The following is a 25,244-nucleotide window of genomic DNA, read 5'->3' on the forward strand; positions in this document are numbered from 1 at the left end:
CACGCGGGAAGTAATTTTGATAGAAAGCACAGGGTGAAAACAAAAAAATTGTACATTATCTATTGATTAATAAAGTATACATTATAGGGCTATTATAGGGCTTATAGAATATCGGGTAAATGGCCTCCACGGCTTTACTGGCACATACGCACGCTTTTGTTGAAATTTTCCATGACCGTCTTGCACAAATATGGCTGAATCTCTTTGATACAGTGCTCGATTTCCTCCTTTAAGGCGTGGTGGGAAGGGGGGTCGTGGGCTTGTTGGCATAAACTTTAGACTGAAGAAAAAAAAAGAAACCAAAGAAAAAGTGCAACGGCGTTAAATCGCATGATCTGGGCGGCCAATGGTGATCACCAAAACGGAGAATCTGCCAAACCTTCATTATTTTATAAATATTGCTCAACGATAAACACGCGTTGTTCTTTCGTGTAGCGCTCCATTTTTAATAACCCTGAACTGTCAGCTGCCACGCTGTCTTTTTTTTTTCGTTCGCAACACTTTAACACACATTTTGCGCAAAATTCAAATCATGCGTGAATATGAGGACACTATAGAAGCGTGCCGCCGCCTCTCTTCATTGAAAGGTCAGCTGCCACACGTATAAAGGTGCTGCTTCATAATGTATGAACTCTTGGCCTCAATGGGCTGTCTTTCCGTACTGCTCACGCGTGTACTGTATCGCGTACGTGCTCTGGCCACGATTAGCCTCATGTGGAGTAACGCTGTAATAGCAAACGCATACAATGTGGTGTAGGAAACGTTGCTGAGAGCAGCGTCAAGTCGATTCCGCCGGATCACTCGCGAGATTTTTTGGCTTCCGGGTACGTGTGTGTGTGTGTGTGTGTGTGTGTGTGTGTGTGTGTGTGGGTGAGAGAGAGAGAGAGAGAGAGAGGGTGAACCGCTTGAGTAGCGTTCGCAGTTAGTGCACGTGACAGCGTGGGCTTACAGCGCACTTGAAACACGCACCAGGGCACACGTGCGCATTGTCAAGTTGTCAACAGTACAGAGAGAGGGGCGTTTGTGTACGAGGGTCCGGAGGAGGGGCGCATCCCAACGGTCAGGGCTACGGGACGACGATGGGGACACGGGTGGTCGAGCCGCTGGCGACGCGCTTGAGCAGGCTCCAAGAGGCGCGGACCCCGGTAGCTGACGTCGCTGCCCTGATCGGCGCTGGCGCTAACGAGCCGCGTCACTCCGACGCAGATCAGCGGCGACGAGGCGGAAGTGCTCCGCATCCGTCGGGAGCCTTCGCGCTTCGCCTGCCACTTCGGGGCGGCGCCGTGATCCGCTCAGCTATGCGAGGAAATCAGTGCGCTGCTGTACGACCCCGGCATAGGCGCCGTCAAGCAGGGTATACCACGCACCTTTTGCCGCGCACGCCTAGCGCGCCAGAGGTGGTTGCCACGGGGATGCATGGAACGAAACCAAGTTATGGCTATCTTGGTGACTTATTATTTGTTTGCTTGTTTTACTAGCAGGGCGCGCGTAGACGGCGCTAGTGGGAATCTTTTGCGCAGAAAGTGTTCGGAGGGCGCCTGTTGCATAGAGCTAAACAAAAAGGGAGGGGACGTATCCTAACAAAGACTGTACGGATCTCGTTCCATCAGGGCTTCGAAAGGCGTAAAACACCGTTTGCGACAAAATATGGCTTCTTGAGAGCGAGCTGCATTCTTAACGAGCGGGTTTAATAGTATTGGACGAACGGAGAAGGCTTTATGCAGCAGAAGCCTTATGTAGAGGTTTCGTACGAGATAACTATTCATCGGCCTCGATGAAGCCTTGAAACGTACGCTGCGTTTATTAAGTATACCCTTAAAAGATTAGGAGAGAACGAAGGCTCTTACCAGGCTCGCTGCACGCGGCCTTGTGAATAAATGCCGTGGCGTTCGGCGATGTGCACCACTAACGGCGCACGTTGTAGTGTGGCGGAACTCGCGATGCTGACCTGGGCTGTAGTTTAGATGTGACCCGTGGCTTTCACTGTGACGTGGTTGACGCCACCCTGACTCGCGGTTGACAGAGCTGAATCGCGCCGGCTAACAGGAACGAATAGATGCACAAAGGCAGCCTCATTTTTCACACCGCTGACGTCGCATTCATGCCCACTTGAGCACGGGCTGAGCGATTCAGTTCCTGCTTCGAGAGCGGAGGCGAAACATGGGTTGCTTAAGAACGAAAAAGAAAGCGAGTGCCGACGATAGCAAGCAAGCTACGGCAAACGATTGTAGCTTCTTTTGTGTGTGCATGCTCGTTTCTCTTGTGAAACATGCACCCGCGAGCGCGAACATCACGCTTTGCCGTACCGCTGGGTAAGAAGCGAGCGTCTACACGTCGAACTCTGAACTCTGTGCATGTCGGAAAACGAGAGCACCTGCGTTCTTAGCCCGCAGCGTGACTTTGCGTAGGCTGTTAGCGAGGCGTGTATCTAGCTCGTGAAAATCAAGCGAAAGCGATAATCGCGGTCTGTTTTTAGCCTCTAAACGCCACGCCACTCTAAAGATCGATCTAAATATAAGAATCGGCCCACGACTGAAGGACAATACGGAGGAAAAAAACAACTGGATTGACGGGGGGGATCAGATAGAACACACGCCTCTTTTGTCGTCTCTACGCGCCATGAAGATGTATGTGGCAGCGAAACAGCTCCTACACGGCGACCACATCTGGACAGTAACCACCGCTGCAGGTGGCCGTCGAGGCGTGTGAGGCGCGCTTGCAACCGCAAGTGTAAGTATGCTGCGTGCACGTGCATTTACCGCGGCGCAGGCCGCCACTACGGCTCGCGACTGCATAGAACAAATACTCCACGGCTCCTCCGTGCGCGGCAAAGTATGGCGCCACGCTCAAAACGGGATTGAAATGCGGCAGCCGTGCCGTACGTTCCGTTAAAGCTGAAGAGATTGGAATCGCTGTAGCGGGCTTCGTGCGATCGATGGACTCGGGGGCCAGCCACCGGTCAGCCACGCGCTGACCTTCTGAAACACGCGGCGCAGTCGCGTCACGTGCAGCTTGGCCGAATCACGACTCCGTTTGCCTTGTGTGCGATGGAGCTCGATCTTGAGAAGGGTCGCACACCATCGTGCGGGAACGCTTGCCACCCGGACCGAGTTTAAGCAGCCGCGCGCGCTGCCGTGCGCACCCGCCCCGTAGTTGTACCGCGTATCGACTTTACTACATGCGCGCCTCACGAGCATTGCACGGCGGCTGTGCACGCGCTCTTGAAATAGAGCCAGCTGAACTACTCTCCCATCGTGGGAGCGCGCTCTCAAACAAGTGAGGCCCCGAACTCTCGTGACCACGGAGGGTCAATGCCAGCCATCAGATGCGAACTTGGTATAGATACGCTGTCTATATAGGGATGCTGCTTGAGAAAACGTGCGGTGACACTCATGTTTGCGATTTTGGACTGTAGAAGATGCGTGATTGCTGCAGCGAGGCTATGTAGATCCCACTGCGCTTCATGCGTGTGCAGTCAAGTTAATTGTTAGGCGTACACACAAACACACACAAACACACAAGTGCTCCTGTGTTGCGCTATATGGCTATATCGGGGCAGGCTAAGAATGGCGACTCGCGTGCCAGCAGGAAAGTGTGCAAGCAGCGAGCTGGAGTTCCGCCATAGTCAGCCAAAAACCCACGGACGCAATTACAGCGGCTCTGAGCGGGTAATGCATGGGAATGGCAGCGTCAGAACACAGCGTTTTTCGTCGGTTTTCGCGGCTACCGTAGTGGTATTTTTTATTTTTTTCAGTGAATCGCGGAATGAATGACTGCGGAGGTCGCGTTAACGATCCTCCGCGCTCATGAAGCTAGATCGACGGAACGGAGGCGCCCCGAAGAGACGAAGGACAAGGCGCGGGCAGCTGTCGAAAACCCGAATCCCGCGTATACGCTTCCAGTCAGTCACACGCATTGCAGCGGATACTGTGGAAAAGGGGCTAAACGCCGTGGCCCAGTGCACTTGAAAAAGAACGAGGCTGACGGCGTGCGGGAGAGAAGCGACTTCGTTGACAGTTGGTCGGAAATGAAGTGACCCTTCATATAGAGAAAAGCACAGCGGAGCACTTCTCCCTCCAACATTTGCCACTTCGTCCTAGCTGCGCAGCTGTCCATGCCTGCGTGAGTGCCGGCGTTTGCAATACCCGCTCGTAACGAAGGAAGGACTCGTTGGCATTCTTTGGTCTGCAGCTCGGGACAGACAACGACACAACAATGTAATAAAAAATACACTCGCCGCGGGCGGCAGCTGAATGGATTTATTGTGCGCTAATCGATATACCCGTATAGTATATATGAGTGCAACTTGTCGAAGCAGGGGAATGAACAATCGAATAAAAAGATAAGATGCTCCATGTTGTGATGGTCGTGACTTCCAAGCAGCAAAATAACTATTGACTATAAGCATAAAACTAAGTTCGTTGCCCGATAAACGGTTAGTGAAGGGACGCTAACGCACGTGCTTTGTGTACAATATCATCATCTCTTCCGTTTATATAATTTCACGCGTTGTCTTGTCTCGACTTCTCACAATAGTTATTTTCCCTATTCTTATTTTTTTTTTTTTCAATTGGGTCACGCAGCCTCATCCTTTACAGCGAACAGCAAGATGGTCGGGTGTTATTCACACCATACTGGGAAAACGCCGTTGCCCGTTTTCCTTCTTTTTTCTGAACTTTTCGCGTACGCTCCGCTGTAAGCCCATTGTCACTGCCACGATGTCCATACGATTAGCTTCGGCGCGGCAGCCGTTCAGCGGATGCCGCTTAATAAAAGTGCACCCGCGGTCTGTCGGAGCTAGATTTACGGCTGCAGCTCTGAGATAGGTGGGCAGAGGCACTTGCTACATGCGCGCGTCATTGCTTCATAAGACAATACTGGAGCGGATAAAGCACGACGTCACTATATAGAGCTCTAGGGAGAAGGTTACCGCCGCACTCCTTGTACGAGTCTCATAGTGCACTTGATGCAGCCCCGTGACGTCTAATATTTTTTCGAAGACGACTCAGTGTGTACTGCGCCGTACGTAAAGTTAAGATGCTCAGACGGGCACCGATGGGCCATTAGGTCGCGAGTGCTGTATAGGCGCAACGTTTTCTTCCTTTTGTTCCTCAGCGCAGAAAGCGCTGAACTTGGCAATGGGACGGGGGCTATCTCCGCCTTATCTGCTACCAGTCACGGCGACGACTGCCCTCCTCAGTGGCCGCACTCAATGGCTCTTTTAAGGAGCGCGTGCTGTCCGCTGGAGACAAAACAGAACGCCGGGCAAGCCATGAGCGAGACCTTTGTGAATGGGTGCTTCTCGTTCGGAAAAGTGGAGCGACTGCGGGTCGCGGCGGAGGGACAAAAGCCGATCGCCGATGACGCCGACACGGGGCGCTTGCGGCCGTTGTCGTTCGTGAGTCCGTCCGCCTCGGAGAGGGCAGGCAAGTCGGGAGCCGCGTGCCGTCTCGGCAGCGACCGCCTGCAAATGAAGGATCGCGCGGGATCGGAGAAGCCGGCGTTGCGGAACGCTTCGGAGAGCGGGATACAGTCAGTCGACGTCCTCCGCCCTGCAGCAAACGGACTTCGTCTCTGACGCGGGTGACGCGCCGAACGGAGTGAACGACCTCCGCACGCTTGTCGAGCGTTCCCTAGAGTCGCCGTACACACGCTGTAACCCTAGCGTTCTCGGGCATGCAGCGCCCCGCAGCGGCGCGCGAGTCGGTGCGGAGTGTCCCGCGCTTTCGCCGATGCCTTGGCTACGTAACGGTGTTTACGTAGAAAGATAGTGCACTTGTGACTCCGGTTCAAATTAGAGTTGCATTGCAGATTAACTTGTTCAATGCAGCATAGTCCGTCCATCTGCATTTGTCAAACTCTAAGAAGCACCATGGAGCCCTCTTATACGACAACTGGCCACGAAATTCCATCGCACAACGGACACAGTATTCCGCTGTTTAGACACGTCTCTACTTCCGCTTCTCCGCCAAATTCAGCAAAAGACGGATGTGGGTGACTGTTTAATTTTAGGGTATGCTGCAGTCGACTAGGTTGGATTCTAAGACAGATTCTAACGTTTGGAAATGCGTGCTGACACCTCCTTTGGAGCACAAGAGTGGGCAAGTCTACTTGGCAGGCACCAAGCAGATAGGAACTCTTTCACGGAAATGCTACACTTCATCAGGTCACCCATACAGCCCTTGTCAGCATGGCGGTTGCTTGGTACACTTCATTAACTTTTCCCCTTGCCCCTCCCCCAGTACAGGGTAGCCAAACGGAGATAATCTCTGGTTAAACTCCCTGTCTTTCCTTTGCCTTTCTCCCCCCCTCTCTCTCTCTCTCATTAACTTTTGTTAGACTGAGAATTTCCCCGTATAATGCTCAAGCCACGACAGCCGGTCGTATTTTGATGGGTGCGAAATGCATAAACGCTCGTGTACTTTAGATACATGTTAAGGAACCCCATGTGTTCAAAATTAATCCGCAGTTCACTACTACACAGCGTGCCTCACAATTGCATCGTGTTTTCCGGTCTCTAAAGCCCCAGAATTTAATTAATTTAACGGTAACTTAGTGGTTGTCATGTACTTCCTGTAAGTACGAATGAACAATACCTTATTTCCTGTACCATTTGTTTCTAGCTAACTACGATTCTGAATCCTAATATTTAAAGGTACTAAGCATTGTGACGAAGTCCACAGAGGCAGTAACGAAGCTTTGCACGAGAGCCTCTCGTGGACGGAAATACAGAAGTATCCCGGCCGTTCTAGGGCAGGAAAAGCTGCGAAACTAAGGACTGCTAAGTCTAATTTTTTTACAAGTCATTGAGTCTCTTCCGAATAAACCGTCGAAAATCCTGCATAAAATTCTTCTTCAGCACCCATGAACCAAGAGCCGAGCGTTGCAAGCATGCGTCTGTATCACAAATTTGCGGAATACTATTGCTTACTTTTGACACTAGTTTGCGGCAAATGAGTCAAAACGCGATTGTCTTGCTGGACTTTCGCACGTGGTGATTTCTCCTGCGACAGAACGATGCCACCGCTGGACTGCGGTGGGCGCAACGCTCGGCACCCGTCGCGGTTTCTTTCTACTCGGCGAGACAGACAGCGAAGCTGCTTCACCTGTAGGAGTGGGGACCCGCGCATCTCGTTTAATATTCCTTCGGCAGGAAGTGTGACCCGAATGAACTTGGTCCACAAACGTATGCGAGTTTTTACCTCGTTTACGCGCGTGAGAGAGAGAAAAAAAGAATAAAAAGGGAGAGAGTACGATGGGGCAGAGAGGGAAGGGAGAGACAAAGGCTAGCGACCGGGTACAAAGCGGTTCCTGGCATGACGAGTGCGGCACGCCAATAGACAAAAGGACTCGCCGCCTGGCGTTGACCTTTCCGAGAGCGCACAGCGCTCGTGGCGCGAAATGCGCGGTTTCTCGCACGTTCAAGGGCGCCACTGGTTGCTTCCCAGCGCTAAGCTGCACGCCGTCGGAAGCGCGAATCTGCAGCGCGGGTGTGTGTGTGTGTGTGTGTGTGTGTGTGTGTGTGTGTGTGTGTGTGTGTGTGTGTGTGTGTGTGTGTGTGTGTGTGTGTGTGTGTGTGTGTGTGTGTGTGTGTGTGTGTGTGTGTGTGTGTGTGTGTGTGTGTGTGTCTGTGGAGGGCGGTGGGGACGGATGTTCTTGGGGTGCACTCCTTGGATATTTTGCCATTGTGTTTCTCCGAGAAAGGAAACGAACCCGTCGAGGGTGTGCTGCGGAGAACGTGTGGATGCGGCCGAAATGCGTGAAGGAGAAGAGGGCAATGGTGCCGCGGGTCCTTCTTCCGCTGCAAACCAGGGCTCACAAAAGCGCTGGGACTGTGAGCAGCTACACCCTTGAGCGAAGACCCAGCCCCCGTCGACCGCCTTGCGCACATTTATGCACGCGCCACGCTCCTTACATCCTCTTCTTTTGACGGTGGTCTTCCGGAAATTCGACTGAACTTCCGTTTTCCCAAGCCTCCCAGCGCGGGCGGCTCGTGGCTTTGCTACACTTATTCTTCTTTTTTAGCCCCTTCTACTTATTTCTGTAGGATGACGGCCACCTACCGCGACGGAACCTGATGAGTGGAAACGCCAAGTCAGGCTTCGGAACATTTGTCGTATAATTGCAAAGCGATGAAAACGGAGAGTTGGAAACAACAGTTCTCTCTTTGTGTGGTACAGAATTAAAATCTAAAGCAAGCATTTGAAAGCATCCTTAATAATCTTAAGATTATATATAGGCACACATTCTGCGGTTAGAAGAAAAGAATAACGGTCGACCTTCAATCTCCTTTTGTAGCTATTCGCGTAATTGGTTGGTACGTTATAGCTAAACGGATACCGATTATGGCTCTCCTATACACCTGAACAGGCACATGAGTGCAATCTACGCGTATTACGCTCGTAATCTGCCGGTCCAAACTAAATGAAAGCGTGAACTTCAGCAGTCGGTATTGAGCGCGCCGAGGTCGTTCCTCTGTTCCATACATCGCCACCACGCACAAGACAATGAGGTTGCGTTTGCCACTAGCGCACTCAAACGCAAAGAAGTTAAAAATACAGCAGTGACAAATGGAAAGCACATGCGTACACCTTGCGCTCCGCACACGCTCAGCTGGAACGATTTTCCTCGCGGGCTGATCAAGTTCTCGTTCGGCGTGGTGCGGTGTTACGCAACAGTCGCAGCGGCTAAACTTGCGTGCCCTCTGAGCGACTCGGCTCATGCATTTTGCATGGACGCCGTCTCGGCTAAATGAGGGTCGGCGTCGCTGCTGCGTCTTCCAGCGAACCGACCCGCGATGTCGGCGGTTACGTCTCGCCACATCGCTCCATGCGTCTCGAGAGCCGCCCGTCCGCCGAGTCTCGGCGCAGTCTCGTTCCCAGTCCTGCCAATCACTGTCTCGCGTGTTTTGTCCACATGTTTTGTCCACGCACGAGTCTGACTGACCATCAGTCGTGCTTGAGCTGCAGCCGGGCTGGAGAGGCGCAAGTGCTGCGATAACTTTTTTAATGAAGCTGAAGCTATACGCGGAACCCCTTAAGAAAAAAAAAAAAAGTGTAATTCCTGTTATTTCTCCGGACGCGGTGCCTATCTTGACATTCCCCCCCCCCCCCCCATTTTTTTTGCCCAATAATGGGGTGTTTTTGAACCAACTGATGGTCCAGGTATGAATACATTGACGCGACAAGAAACAAGGCAAAGAAAAAAAAAATCCTTCGCAGAAGTGTGCTGAGTGTGTAGCTGTTGCGACGATGCTAGACAGCTTTTCTGTTATTTATTTTGCCGCGGCAGTCGGTGCCCGACATCGACTGAGATGGGCCGGATACGTGCGCGATAACGATTCCTTAACGTTCGCTCCACTTGGGGAAATGGAAAGAGGTCGACAGTAGCCAGTATTGCGATCTCACGAAAGAAGAAACTGTCCCGGCATTCTGCTTCGTGCTTCGGCAGTGACACTTTCGGGTGGCGCAGCTTCGATTGTGCGCAGTAGCTTTACAGTGGTGAGCTGAACTACAACCTTCAAACGCAGATTGTCGCTGTGCGGTGTCGTGCTCTGCGCCAAAAGGCTGTTCGCTCCGACTGGGACGGTCTATCGGAGGGTTTAACGGTTTACTCGCAGTCAGCGAAACAGGGTCAAATTGCTACGCGGGATCAAATTGATTTTGTCGCTGCAAAAGGTCTACGGCCTATACTGCCACAACTAGAATCGCTGTAGACCAGTTTAAGTTACCCAGAAAAAAATACGCGCACGCAGATGATTGCAGCGCAGAAAAACTACAACGTTATATCTCTATTAGTGCGCTTATAAACACAGTGTCCAAGGTATCTACGCACGGTGCTATTATTCACTGTGTCAGTGAACATTTATTTCGATCAGTGCAAGATTTCCATGTTTAGTCTTGTATAGAGACGCTCAGAGGAAGATGAATAGTCGTAGGGAACGGCCGCGGTCACGTGCCCACGCACACCTATAATCCAGGTTCGACCTCAGATTACAGGTGTTCTCTGCCGCGGAGCGCTTGGCACTATGAAACGCTCGCAGGGCGGTAGGTCGCGAAGCACGCGGGCCTGATTCTACAATGCATTTGCGCTGTACACGATCCATGTCCCGTCTGCATAACATAGAAACGACGTGCTCTGAATTGATGCGGCAGCTTTGATCCTCGCACAGCATGCGTATGCACGCGCACTGGATCGAGAGACAAAGTGCGTAAAGGGGGGGACCGCGTGACGTCAGATTCTGTGTCCTGTTATTTCGCACGCGCGCGCTGGCGCGCGGCCGGGCCCACTCAACATTCATTGTATTCCAGGGTAATCGACGTTGCCCGTTTCCGCCTTTTTTTTTTTTTTGTTTCTTCAAGCCCGTCTGTACTTCGTGGCACTATAGCACCGAATCGAGCGAGCCTCCTTACGCGCCGCTCGAAAAAAAGAAAAATGAGAGAGAGAAGAAAAAAGTTTCTCCAGTTGGGGAGAAAGAACAAAGCCGTCGTTTACCCCATGCAGTAGCTTCGTACGTATGCGCGCTCTCACGTATACGCTTGCGCTGCCGGCCGGGAGGCGACTTTTCCGACGCACATTCCTGCCTCCAATTTCACCCGGCGAGTGGTCGGCGGTCACGCGCAAATGCGACTCTCGCGAGGCTGCTGGGCTGACTGCGCGCGGGCAAGCCTCGCCTTTTTCGAGTGATTAGCGCTGCGCGTATCGCTTTGTTTCCGCCATTCCCTCCCCCCGCTGCGCGACTGGCGCGCCTCGTCGTTTACTGCGCCGTAGAAATTGTCCGAATGGGGGCGGCGCCCGGGCGGCCGTTGCTCGTTCATGTAACGCGCAAGTTTCCCTAATGGCGCGCGCGCTCGTAGAAAACACGGCGGCCATAGCAAATATCCAGCGCCTTCTGTGCTCGCATAGCCGCGTCGTATTCCGTGTTCGATTCGACGGTCGATCGACGCGACCTCGTGTCGTTTGACTCGCCTTCAACGCGTCAGCTATCCTTGGCGTATCAGCGCGCACTGTATACGGCAGCCCGCCCGCCCGCGCTCGCACGCAGCTGCATAGCGTGTGTAGGCACCCTCGACTCTGCACGCACTTCCTATAAGGGACGACGACGATCGGGTTGAACGGGAGCCGGCGTCGCGCGCGTCGGACCAGGCGCGCCGCGTCACCGCCGTCGGCTACTGGTGGGAGACGCTGGCGAAGTGGCCGCCCACCGTGCTCGGGCGCAGCGTCACCCGAGGCGCTCGAGTCGCGGCGTGGGAGAGACCCTTTTGTTTTTTCCAGAACAATGCGTGCCTGAACGAAAAAGCGGCGCGGCGCCGATGCATTGTGCTCCGATTTGGCGTCGCGGTGTCCTTTGTTCGTTTATTTGTCTTTCTGACGTCGGGAGACGGGACCGATATACGTCCGTTTTCTTTCTTTTTTCTTTTTGAATTTCCTCGTACGCGCTTTCGAAAGCGACCTATATTCGGACGCTCGTTAAGCCATTCGGCTCCTTCGACTTCCATGACTGCTGGCCGTGTGTTGTACACGCTCATTTCGATGGACGCACGGCGCGTCGTTAACAGTCGGTCACGCTGACTTAAGCGCGCGATGGAGACTGTAAAAGGTGTCGGTCACGCTAAGAGAGCGGGTGCAAGACGGCGATGTCAGGAAACAAGGGAAAAAGACGCTAAAAATATTTTCTCGCCGAGTCCACGCGCGTAACAAAACGCTCAGGAAGTGTTAATGTTTGGCGCCAATATCCCAACGCTTAAAACACAACTTTTCTTGCGTAGTCCTGGCAGGGAAGGTAATTAGTGCACCTGTATGTCTTTTCACATCGCACTTAATTTCACTTGGAGCCTTACATATATAGTATATGGCATCGTCGTCGCCGACTTTGTCGTTTGCTGACCTCCTTCGAGATCTCAGCATCTGTAATTTACGTCTGGAAAAATGACGGTAACGCGCTTGTCTCCGCAAAGAGGAAGGACATGAGAACAGAGAAGCGGCATGACGACGTCCCATCAAATTCTTCTATTCACCGCTGGAAACGTTGCCGATGAAGTTTTGCGAAAAAGCTGACGACGAAGTCAGAGGCCGAACGTTAAGTTTCGGGCACGCTGCATGCACGCCTTTGCGCACAGACGGTATGCTGTGACCCACCGCGGGTCTAAGTAGCTAACGCTCTCGAATTACGAATACGAGACGTTGGATTAGAACTCTATTCAATAAGCGTGCATGGCAGAAAGCTCTCTGCAAGAACTGTCGGCGCTGCCCGGCCTCCTTGGCTAATATCTTCACTATCGCGATTGGCTGGTGCCTGCCATTATACGAACGACTTTATACAAGCGCAGACATAGCACCTTTGCCATCGAGAGATTCGTAAGGACAGGCATCGAGCAATTACGATAGCGGACGTCACATAAGCAACAGCAGCCTGCCAATGACACTGAGAGACGGGACGCGGAAATTCTCCATGCAGCCGGCGTTGCATTGCGCCGGCTGCATGAAAACCCGTGGTTTGCATAACGCAACCCTTCTGCATTGTTTACAGCCCGTACTGTCGCTTCGATCATGAGACTCCGCAAGTTCGATGCTGTTTGCGTTATAGAACGGAAGCAAAATCAAAGGATGCTTGACGTACGTGGACATTGGAACATTGTTAATTAGGGAGTCAGGCTCATTTCAAAGTGTTCTGCGTGGCTGCTTTCAATGAGCCTTCACTTTATTATACATCTTCAAGTGCACTGCAAATCGTCAGAGCGATGTTACTCAAGAACGTATAGGGTTGCGTTTGCAAGCCGTCTGTTGATTACAGCGATGGTGGAAACGAACTCTCGCGTGCTTCTGTTGAGCCGTATGGGTGCTGTGTTAGGAAGAGTTGCTCACATAAAAGAACGAACACAACGGAAAAAAATCTCAGTGCCCTTCCATTCTGTGGAGAAGGATGACCAGCGAAGCTGTATATGTGGCCCCTTAATGGCGAACTGCATGCACTTGCGCCGTGGGTCGGCCCGGCATTGCACTATCTTCGGGATCTTCCCACGTATGGGGAGTGCTTAACGCCTGCTTCACCTCCGCCGCGAGTCGGGCCGGTATTGCACTATCGGTATTGCACTAACTGGTTTTATTCGTTTCGAAGCTGCATAGATAGGCAGTGATCACACTTGACAAAAACGGAAGGGGGGGGAAAGGGGGGGGAGATGGTAAATGAAACCTGCCTCATGTCAGCAAAAGCTGAGCAGAAATTTGTTTTACGCATAATATAAGGTAACAGAAGTGTCACTTACGCAGTCATCGCCTTTTTCCTTGATGTGAAAAGCTTCTAAAAACTCACGGGCTATTTTGCTCTTGCTTCTGCCTATAGAATCTTAATGTTGTTGAACAACATTAAGCATACGGACAGCATATGCGTACAGCATACCTAATCTTGCAAGCAAGCTTCTACGCTTAGTACGCTGAAAAAAGCGCGTTGCAGAGGAAGCACCTTGCTATTGATGCGATGCATCTGCGTGCAACAAATATCTGGTGCAGTCACCATCGTACCCTTTCACGAGCACGACGCTATGCTATAGCACTTCTTCGCAGTTACTCTCCTCCTTTCTTCTTTTCACTCATCAGCCTCCCTTCGATTGATTTTTTACATGACTTGCTGAGCTGCTTTGTGTCTAAGGGGGGGGGGGGAGGGGTAGAGCGAGGTGAACGAAGAGCCGTGTTCGGGCTGCTTCATTTGTACTTTTCCTCCTCCCTGGAATCTTCTCTACAGCTGTTTCCACGTTGAGAAAGAAATAAGAACCTTAATTATATAGCGAGCGTGCGCAGTGAAGGCATCAATTTGGCTCCAGTCACGGCTTAGTGCCGCGGCGACGAAGATGGCGGGCATGTATACCGGCGCCATAGCAAAACCGTCCCTTTCACGACACATGCCGTCAAAAAACTATACAGCGCCCAGCGCGGCGTGCTCCGGAGTGAGCAGTCAAAGCGCGATGAAGAAAGCCGCCGGCCAGCGAGCCCCTGTGGCGCGGCAGCGAAGGGGACGCAGTGACGGGACCCCCTTGAGGCCGCGATCGCGCGCTCCGCTCACGTCTCGCGGGGCTCGAGCCGCCCACGCAAGCATGCACGCACGCCGCCCATCCAGACTGCTGGGCTGGCAGCGGCACGATCGGTCAGCTTTTCTTTTTCCGCTACCGCGTTTCATATAGATCGCCGCGCTCCACTCGACGCCGAGGCAGGGGGGGCGCAGAAACACCGAGACTGCACGAAAGTGGCACGAGCCCCCTTCCTTTGTTTTAGGCATCACCCGCTGTTCGCGGAAGGAGATTAGAGCAGAAGAGAAAAGGGAGGAAGCAAAAACACGCGAAAACAGTGGCTCGCAACGAGCTTCAATTTCTTTCCTGCGGAGCCGCATTAGAGCAATGACGAGAAGCGTATAATTTACGCTGCCCCGCGCGCGTTGTTATTCCGTCATGCGTTCAATGTGAGACGAGAGCGTGCTCCGTGTCTGACAAGCTTCAAAATCAGGGCTGCCCTTCGTAATACCCTTATAGTTTGGTGGCATACGACTTTCTTCCCCCTTCTTTTTTAGTGCCCGTGAGGTTATCCATTTCACGTTGCTGGCGGGCGATAGGAACTGAAGTGGACGCTGGGAACGCGCCGCGCTACGCTGATGCAATGGCTTCGTTTGTGTTTTAGCGAAGGAAGCTCAAATTTGTGTGCTAAATGCGGGCGTATATGCCATTTGCTGAGCAGTAATACCTCAGCTATAACGCAAAGCCCCAAGTTAGTGCGAGAAAAGAGGCTAAAGTTCTATTTAATTATCGACTGCATATATATATATATATATATATATATATATATATATATATATATATATATATATATATATATATATATATATATATATATATATATATATATGCCCGTCGATGCCAATGGGCAGCTTTATGAACCACGAGGCAACGATGCAGTCTCGGCGATATACCTTGTTTCATAAGACTCATAACGGATAGCATGATGAAAGGAACCTAGGCCCTTAGTCGGGCTTGTACTGAAAAAAATAAATAAATATGAAGGATCTTCGGACGAATCTTTGGAAAGTGTTTTGTAACGTTCGACATACTGAGGGTTATTCCGGGTTGCCCACCATGCTGCAGTCGCCTTGTACACGCAGGTCAACGATTCTCTCATCATTGCAACAGCACAGGCTAGCCATTTAGAAGTGACCGGGTAGTTTAAGGAGCCACGTCTTCGCAAACTACCGAGTCTGAGATGTCCTTGACACTACAATAAGTTTCAAACAGGCGCACTTATTGGTTGCGAAACAGCGTAGTGGTTGAACATATGTCTAGTTGTGTCTTCCTCAACGAAGAGCCATGGTTGCCGCATGAGCTTCACGTGAAGTGTTCAGTAATAGTCGGATAATGTAAATAAGCAGGAAAATGTAAATGAGCAGACATTGAATAAGACTTTGATAGGTTCGGCGACGATAACTTCAAGGAGGCATGAGCCTACCATATATGCCTAGACTTTGGCCCAGCCTTGATTTTGGTTCCGTTGGAGCTAATAAAGGTTGTTTCCGCTCCCTTCCTCCCTCTTTCTTTCTTTCTTTCTTTCTTTCTTTCTTTCTTTCTTTCTTTCTTTATTTGTTTATTTCTTTTTGACTGACGCGGATGAGCTTGGTCCGTCAGAGAGTGTCACTGCACAGCGCGTGGTATACTGCACGCAGTGGTAAAATGTTGCGGTTACATACGTGATCGCAACGTTCTGCTTGCCAACGTTACCGCCTTGCCTTTCGCATCTCATTTCTCTCTCTCTCTCTTGTCAAAGCCGCGGAGGATGGTTAAACTAACTCGCTTCGTTGTGGGCATGACTACTGCTGACAAGAGCTAGTACGCTCTAACAGGCAGGCGCACCGTGGCAACGGACGACAAGCGTGTACGGAGTGGAGGGCGTGCGCCACGCATTGGGCAGCCGGATCAGCTTTTCCTCGAGCGCGTCGTGTGCGGCGTCCGCCCTTATCCCGCGTGATCGCATTGGGCGGCCTGTGCTGTGGCGCGTGTGCGCAGAACACGTGGCGCGGCAAGGGCGATTGATACACCTTGCACGTGCCCGATAGTGTAGTATGCGAGATAGATACTATCTTTCGGCTTTACGAAAAACAACCCGCGAAAGCCGCCGGTTAAGAGGAGGCGCTCGAGGGCCTGAATCCGCGTAATGAAAGTGGGCTAGTCTGTGCAGGTACGGTGGATGCTGCAGGTCCACGCACGCGCCTCGTTATCAGCCAGTCTCGGTTCTGAAGATCCACGACGAGGAAGTGAAGAGCGCGAGTTGGGATGTGGCCTCACAGCGCGCGATTTCAGGGCCGCATTTTGGCGTATACCCATTTGGCGATGCCTTTTATAAGCACCCTCTCTTTTTATTCCCATTTTCACCGCTTGTTGCCACAGCGAACGAGGGCGCAAATTGCCTCTGCACACGGTGCGACGCGTCGATGTATTTATTCCAAGTGCGGCTGGGGGTCCACGTGAAACGCGTAAGCAGCTGTCACACGGCATAGCAATTTGCAGGAGCTCTGCCGAAAAGCTCACTCTTGCTAATCCGTTGCACGATGTGTTTGAGCAAACGGAATGCATCGTATATTAAATCGTAATCCCGAGCTATGAGAGTATTTCGAAATCAGTACGAGGCATGCTTGATGCGTCGCGCGTCGCTATATTGATTGCATCCCGTCTAACTACGTATGCCTGTGTAAAAACTGTATTTATATAGGTAGAATTATGCGATCATTGAAATAAGATTTTTTTTGTTCTCTCAAATCGTCGTTGAACTCTATCCGCATCAATAACGTTCAATGTGGGAACTCGCTGTAATTGCGCTATCTTCATCGAGCGAACACACACAAGAGTCTTCGAATTCTAGAAATCAGTATATATGTTTTTTTTATTTCCATGTGTTAGTCTCGTATGTTCAATGAGTAAGTGCCATTCAGAGAAAACTTTATCAGCATAGCAGATCCTTATATTCTGCCAAGTTCACTCTCCGTGCCAGCAAATAACAGCGATTAATGCGTGAAATGTGTGGTGATGGCCATTTTAATAGCCTAATGAATACGGGGAACTGGCTGAATTTGACGCGTGATTGTGGCAGACGAGTTTCAGCGCAAGTAAAAGTCTCTTTTACAAACCATATGAATGAAACGTGTCCGTTGAAAACTATGCACTTGACTGTGGAAAACTGCCGTCTTAGCGGAGACAGTACCGAAACTGCCGAGACACTCAACGCCAAGCTCTCGGTACCGCGTTCATATAGTATAACGAAATGCGCACAATATAAGGAACTTCCATGTGCATTATAGGGGTGGCACATTATAGGGTATGGTAAAGCGAACTTCTAATAACAAGAGAACGTACAATGCGAAAATTTGTACTCAGCCTTATAACCGTGCTCAAAGCGAACGTTTCCTTAGTGGCGGAGTCCTTATAAGATTTAGTTCTCCTCTGTTGCCATATGACGGCGCTGAGGCCCAGGTGGCGATAGGGTCGGACGCACGCTGCCTAAAAACGCACCCCGATTTAAAGGCGATGCCCTTAGACATCGTCACTTAGAAATCGCCAGAGTCTGTATTCGCAAAAAGTCATTTCGCTTGAATTTTCGTATAAGCAAATTTCAGCTGATCCTGACACTGGACATATTATTAGCGAAGGCAGCCAGTCAAGGATGAAGAGCACTTATGAACGGAAAGCTTTGCGAATTTGGACCCAGGAGAAAAAAAAATTATTTGTTGGATACGAAAGAAATGCGTGCTCCCGAGTTCCAGCTTCGGGCGCAGGTTCCTGAACTCCACGGCGTCTGTTGATATAAGATTATCCATAATAGCCGCTTGTCTGTTCCTGTACATCGTCCGCCGTCGTTGAAGAGATGAGCACAGCCATTACGACCGCGCATCCTCCGACTATCCGCGGCTTTTCGCTTGTCGCGCGTACGGCAATTTCCAGCGTTTCCACGAAAGAGAGCGCACTGCCATCGTAAAGGGATCTCATTGTCAAAACACGCACTCTGTCGAACATCCCTAGCGGCTTACGCAAACTTACTAGATAACAAGAGCCGAGCGCGGTTTCCAGACCGGTCGGAGCCAGAATGAGTACGGGGGCGCCTCAAAGAGCACTGCCCGGTTAGCCACAGCTGAAAGTCGTGCCTTCGTGTCGATCTAATTACTGCGGGCTCTATTAAGAGCGTCGGGAGGTGAAAAGCAAATAAGTAGGGAGAAAGAGGAGAGAAGGAAAGAAAAACACAGCAGCGTACGCACGTTGCCGCGTCTCACTATCATTCAGTTCTCGGCAGAAGCCGTAACCCAGCGCCAGTCGTGTGTACTCGCCCCGCCCTTGTTTCTTTCGTTCTTCCGTTTTCCTTCTCAGTCGTAAACCAACTCGTCCAAAAAAATGTTCTACTTGGCCATGCTTCGTTGGTAGTTTGTACCGCTTGCGCAGAACTGTACAGTTAAGCAGCTCCATAGATGCACAGTACACGTACACGTACGCACTCCGTGTAAAGATTTCAGAACGTGTGACATTTGTACACGCAAATATCTGCGGACGCACTCATAGACTTCTCCTGGCACGCTACGGCACGCTACGGTGGTACAAGCAGGGTGCGCGAAAACTTGCTTGTTAGCGGACCGAATGGGCGCAACGATAGTGAATATGAAAATGCAATAAATAGCCTCTCAATGCCTTTGATTGGTGACGCGATCAGGCATGCACCTTTTCCACCCGCAGCAGGCTTGACAGTGGCGGAAGCATAGCTCCTATATCGCCACGGTCCACCGCCAGGGTCTCTTGCGCGTGGCAAGTTGTCTCGGATGATTTGCCGTTGTAAGAAGCGATAGCGGTCTAAATGAAACTGCCTGAAACGTACGCAAATGAGGAGGAAGCGAAGGCAGCACGTATACACCTCCGTGTGAGACCTCGCGCCGCATTTCGCGCGCGCGGCCAATCGGGTCGCCGCGCACGACAAGAGCATCGTTACCGAAACAGTACTCGGAGGGTCTGACCGCGGTGTACCATTAGAAATGGAGAGACACTTTGCCTCGGCACGCATAAATCAATTTGTTGCTCCAGGACGGGTGATGCGTCCCTCGCGGCAGACAAGAGGCCTCGTGCGCTATTTGTAGCAGCACCAGCCACAGCTGCTGCAGCGGCGGGAGGAGACTCCAATAGGTGTCTCGCATATGTGCGGCGGCGGCCACACGGAAGACTCCCACGCAAGAATAAACCCAAACAAAAGACGGGTCTTGTGGCCCGAGTGCCAAGCGCGCATACATGCCGCGGCCCTCAACGCGCAGCCTGCTGCAAGACTCGCGTGCGGACAACGAGGTGCCTCAGGCGTCGGCGGCTATTCTCAGGGGGAGAGGCAGCGGCTCAGTGCAAATAGCCAGCTGCGGCGTGGCGCAGAGAGATGCCATACGCGCGGCCGGTGGCGTATACGCAACTCCGCTAAGAGAATAAATTCGAGATCGCGGCGAGCATGTATGGGTAGCCTCGGCTTCTTTGTTGGCGGTGTGTGCGCGAGTTTTGTTTTGAGGCAGCGCCCGGCTCGGCGCGGATGCGCTATATATGCGAGTCCCACATGCAGGCAGCCCGGCCCCCACTTTCGTCCACTGGGGTCACGCGGAGGTCGACGCAACTGGAAGGAGCGCACAACAAACTATGCGCTAGTGCTTTTTCGTGTACCTACCCCCTAACATTTTTGTATTTTGTTTTTACTAATGCGCGCGCAATGCGAGCTCATGAGACGCAGGAGGGGTCTCGCATCTTCCAAGCGGGTACACACAGTCGGGAGGCGTCTCTTCGTGTACAGCTAGAATTCGCCTGGACGCGCGCACCGCGCGCCGATGCGGCTGCTCGCGCATTGCCCGCCCTCGCGGTCGGCGTTGCGGGAACTTGCGGCGCGGTTAACAGCGGCCTCGTTACAGAAGAAGCTCGCGAAGCCGGCAATTTGAAGCGGTCGGCGACCACCTCAATTGGCTGACAGCCGAGAAAACTGCGCGCACGCGCATGCGATGGCATGCCAGATAGCCTCATTGACGAACCGGAGCAAACTGCAGGCAAATCGCGCCGGAGCTTCGGACAAACGAGCAAAAGGGAATTAGCAAGCTGGCCCTTAGTAGCCCATCTAGCAGCAGCCGAGACATCAGAGACTCCGTGGCACCGTGACCGTTGACTCCAGACGCATAGGTGTATAGCTCGAGGGAGTCAGCACTTTTGATGGATCAGCTGAGGGGGTGCGAGAGGGGGGGGGGGGAGAAGGATAGCTGATGTTGCTATCGTTGTTCTCGTGGTCTCAAAACATCGTCCATGTTTTCTTCCCCAACTTCTTCATTTTCGAAGCTTGTATTCTTTTATTTTTTTCATTTTGTCATCTTCTCTCTTTCTTCCATGTTAAATTTGCAGCCGGACTCGTTGCTGCATGCCGCCATATTAGCCAGATTTAGGAAGTGGATGTAGCAAATAGGTATTTGACAGATAAAAATTTGTGAATAAGACAGAGAGAAGACGCCGGCGGCGGGCGCAGGAAGCTTGGCACATTAAAATGAGCTATCACGATGTCGATGACGACGCGCATGACTGTGATGACCAAGACGAAGAAGAAAAAGAAGAAGAAAGAAAATGTTTGATTTAAACAGGTCTTGCAGTCTACTCCAGGTTCTATCGCCACGAACTCTACTATGCATTGTCGAAGTAAAAGTGCCAGAGGCGACTCCCTCTTCACTTAGTTTGTGTTCTTTATTTGTGCAGGAAATGGAAAGAAAAGATACTCCTAAAGCATTTGATGGCGCTCAGCGGCCCTCAGCTGACTTAAGTCAACAAACAAGCTGTCCCAAACTTAATAAGTTTAGCAGAATCGCACGATCACCGATTTAATTCACGGTCGGTCAGCGGCATAGCAGCTCATGCTGCATAGCATTACCGAACAAATCAAAATGAGAGCACCCACGAAAAACAGGAGCACAAGCGAAACGTTGGATATCGCCAACGCAGAAATTTGGCACTCTTTTCAGTTGATATACTGGAGCGTCAGTTTTGCTTATCACGCCACAAACTTCTCTTACACTTGTGTAACAAAAGGTCCGCGAATTTCAGTCCTGAGCACTTGACCTGAAGGAACTGAATAATTCATCGCATAGCGTACGTCCTTTGTGCGAGAGCACCACTGCACCAGCGTTCTGCTCGTTTCATTTTCGCGCGGACCCAAAAGTTATTCACACAGCCTCCACTTCCACGTGGCACATTGTTCGCTATACGAAATGAAACCAGTGTAAAAAAAAAATCCGAGGTTTTACATGCTAGAATCACGATATGATTATTAGGAACGCTGTAGTTGGAGACTCCGGATTAGTTTGAACCGCCTAGGATTACTTAACGTGCACCCAATGCATCGTGCACTAGCTGGTCGAGTGGTTCGTTGGTTACGGTACTGATTGCAGGCGGTGTTATAGCCTGCCAGTCTGGGTCGACAATTGCTCCGCCTTTTCGTCTCTTTCGCTGTTCAGGAATCGGTTACCGCATGTCCATGAGTTCAGTGTCGCGTAGATATGCGAGTAGAAGGCGTGAATTCAGTCCCTGCGAATTACACTCGGTCACTCGGGGAACATGATCCGCTCCGCACACGTGTTTGGAGAGCCTCGTGTTGGCAGGTTGTCAAATAGAGTTTCCCGTTCGAGACTGAAGCGCCGGCAGGACCGAATGAAGTGTTCTACTAGTGCTTGTCGTGCATTCCTTCACCATCGGAATGCAGCCGCCGCCGTGGCCGGGGTTCGATCCCGCGACCTCGTGCTCATCAGCACAACACCATAGCCATTGAGCTACCGCGGCAGCTAAATAAAGTCTGTTCTTAGCATCTTCGCGTCTTCAGTTCATCTTACGGATAGTTTAACACATAGAAATCTCTACAAGGCGCGCCTGTGAATATAAAAAAAAAATTCACCGAGACCCAAGCTCACTGTGCAGGGGGACTTAGTTATAAGGGGTGCCCTATTGTTTCCTGTACACTGCGCTTCCGGTAGTCTATACTGGTCACACGAGCACCAGCTTGTTCTGCGCGCCATGACTTTCGTATGCGTTGCTCATAGAAGCCCCATTTACCTTTAAATTGGGGGAGGGGCATACGCATTCAAGTCGCCATGCGTGCGCACGGCTCCCAAGAACGACGCCCTTTGTAATGAAGCTGGCAGCTCTCGTTATGCACATTTCCGCGTAAAATGGGGCAGCGCGACTCTGAGGCGTTCTCTTCAAATTGCTTCCGCGATGAAGAATGACACAGATCTCTATCCAGCCAAGACGTGTGGCGTATTCGCGTGCCAACGTAAGCGCAGGAGTGAAATGAATGGAAGCAGGAAAAGGCTCGTTGACGTCGATGCAGGCGTTCATTCCCACAGGCACGAGCCGTTTGTTGCACAATCGGCGTTTATCTTGAGCCAATATAATGTCGCGTCGAACTGCTGGGCTTAGGCGCCCATACACGCGCAAGCACACACTTACATGACTGGATATTTATTGACGCCATTGATGAACGAAAGCAGTTCGTAAAGCAGGGAACGTCTTTAGGCCGATCGTGGTAGCGAATATCTGAGATGTTTATCAGAAAGAAGCGGATCGTATGAGTGATTGTTCGTGGCTTTGTGTGGTCGCTCAGTGGTGCCTTTAACCACGTTTTTCGTCGACCGAATTGTCCTTGACCTGTCCTGCCTTGAATTGTCCTGCCGACCTTTGTCAAGGTATAGTTGAAAAGTAGGGTTTTTCGAAATATTTAGTCGTGCACATATACACGAAGTAACTATAAATACAGAATAATGTAAGAAAGCAGCATGTTGCTTTTGGAAAAAGCTGTATGCTATATGAAAGGACTCGGAGAGAATTATGCGGTTGAACTTAAATCTAAGGGATTACTCCCGACACGAGGAAAGAAATGAAAAAAACAAATTGAGTAATGCAGAAGAGACGTGCAGGGAGCAGCGAAACTTATTTTTGTTAAGCTAGCATCGATGCTCATTGTTGCAAAAGAATGTCTTCGCATGTACAGATGCAAAACGTTTTCTGAATAGTGAAAGCGAGATTGACCGGCCACTCTCAATATAAGCGCATTTAGGCTCGGCGTTTTCGCCGAGTCGCTTCGAAAAATTTAATTACTTGCGAGATTATTTTATTTTATACATTCTTAAGCAGTTTTTTAGGGGCAGGGCAAGAGAGGTTGAGGTTTGTGGACGTTTCCTATGTTCGGCTCTAAAAGTGGCAACTTGATCTGTATTTTCTTTAGTTTTTATATGGACTTTCCATATTCGTTAGACTAGCCTAACCAGTCAGATGTGAAATTATCGCCGGAACCAAAACGAGCAACCTGAACTTATGCTCATCCTTGTAGCGCAAATTACAGTGTAGTAGTGAGTAATAGCTAGTTATTGTGCGTACTTCCACATGTGTGTTCGGATACGGAGTAATCTTCGAATGCGAGTATGAAGATATAGTGAACACAATGTATTTTCAATTAAAACAAATGAAATTTGAACGTAAATGCTTTCAATTAAATCTTTCATTTGTTTTTTGGCTAACTTTAGACACGGCACGCCGATAATTACGGATAGTTTGGGAGCACTACTTGGTTGTTTTTTATTGTTTCATGTGCTCAATGTGTGGAACTTTCACCGGATTTATTGCTATGAAAATGTGAGGATTACAATCCGGGGAAACACTTTCAAAAACGACGTCGTTCAGTATTCAACACGGGTGTAATCAAAACGCAACTTTTGTGCGGGCATGCCTATCACGTGCGAATGTGTACTGACTTTATAATACCGAGTGAATTCTTTTGTAGACCACACAGAATTTTAAAAAATCGCTTGTGGCTGATTGCGTAGTTGTAGTCCTTGAGCTGAATTACTGAAAGCAGTGGACGTTATTAGCACGATAAATAAAAAAAATGCCTAATCGATTAGTTAACAAGAATTATCTAATTAATTTTTTAATTAATTGCTTCATGGCGCACATTGCAGTTCACGAACTGTAGCCAGTGGGTTTGCAAGGCATACCCTCTTGTGAAAATTGTCAGCATGACGCCAGTTTCGAGATATTCATTCCCAAAGTGTGCAACGAAACACACGGGCGTTCCAGCTACTTTTGTGCTTCAGTGCATAAAACGGTGGTTTGTTTAAAGAGTAAGTGAAACAATCACGCATTTTTTTTTTACCGCAAGCTTGGCGGCGCATATCTCGAAACCCGTGCGATCCTTAGAAGCCGTTACAAGTCAGTGTGTCGCGCAAACTCACCGACATTATATTCGTAAATTGCTAAATGTGCCGTAAGTCAATTAATTAAACACATAATTAATATATTTTTTTTAATCATGCGATTCATAATCTCGATTTCTCGTGCGAGTAATGTCCGCCGCTTCGAGTAGCCCAGCTCAAGGACTGCAATTACGCGACCTGCCACAGGGGATTTTTAAAAATTCTATATGGTCTAAAAAAAAAAAAGAATACGCTCAGTATGCGTAAGCTATTTTGGGGAGGATTACTGACAGTTGACTATGTATTTTTTTTATTTACTGCTTGGCGCAGAAGAGCGATATCCTCTTTCGTCTATAAGCGCACTATGCGCGCTCTGTCAGTCTCACGAAGGGATCCCAGAAAGGCCGACGTTTTGCGCCACTTGAACGCCACTGTGAGGAGACCCGTGCATCGCGTCGGCAGGAAATCATTACCAATGGAGTCATGGTTCGCTTGTGACGAAGAGTCTGGCATAGACGACGCGGGCGCGCCATTAAGGCAGCCATGGGGCTTGTAGCTCTGTGAAAAATCGGTCTGTCTCTGCCGTTGTGTTTGTACGTTGCAGGCCGTGGCGTAAGCCGGAGAGCCATGGCACGATGTCGACACGGGCCTGGTCCAGGTTAACACCGCTGGTCGCATTCCTGGCCGCATGCATCGTCAGCGCGCAAGGTGAGTTGAGCACACGAGTCCGGACGACCTGCATTTTGCTCGCGTATGGCCGAACACTTTCATTAGAGCTACGTCTGGGACCGAGGAAGCGAACGGAAAAAGTCTCATTCAAAGCAGTCACCTGCGCGTGAGATCATTATGGCAGAAGGCAGTTGTGTCATCGTTGCTGTCTGTGCAGGTGCATACTGGTCGTCGTTAGCAAACCTTTCGTAACAGCACCCAGTGAAACAGTTCACAGCCGTGCAAATTGCTTTAGGGCCTCTTGAAAGCCAGCGACATCTTT

The 25,244-nt window shown here is 50.6% G+C and overlaps 1 protein-coding gene and 1 long non-coding RNA gene across 4 annotated transcripts in view; one reads left to right on the top strand and one right to left on the bottom strand.

The window, feature by feature from the left end:
* Positions 1–25,244, top strand: part of Cad88C (cadherin 88C) — a 164,722-nt gene that overhangs the window by 74,546 nt on the left and 64,932 nt on the right. For 2 of the 3 annotated variants that reach the window (XM_065454720.1, XM_065454722.1), the window contains exon 2: positions 24,858–24,961. In XM_065454720.1, the coding sequence (XP_065310792.1) occupies positions 24,889–24,961 (73 nt within the window). In that variant the 5' untranslated portion in view covers positions 24,858–24,888. Of the gene's footprint in view, positions 1–2,712; positions 2,731–24,857; positions 24,962–25,244 lie in introns of those variants that run through there. The other variant, XM_065454721.2, reaches the window with a different exon arrangement.
* LOC135920472 (uncharacterized) overlaps positions 1–25,244 on the bottom strand; it is a 252,501-nt gene that overhangs the window by 74,469 nt on the left and 152,788 nt on the right. The window lies entirely within an intron of this gene.

Source organism: Dermacentor albipictus, chromosome 1 (genome assembly GCF_038994185.2).
Source record: "Dermacentor albipictus isolate Rhodes 1998 colony chromosome 1, USDA_Dalb.pri_finalv2, whole genome shotgun sequence".
In the NCBI taxonomy this organism is placed as follows: Eukaryota; Metazoa; Arthropoda; class Arachnida; order Ixodida; family Ixodidae; genus Dermacentor; species Dermacentor albipictus.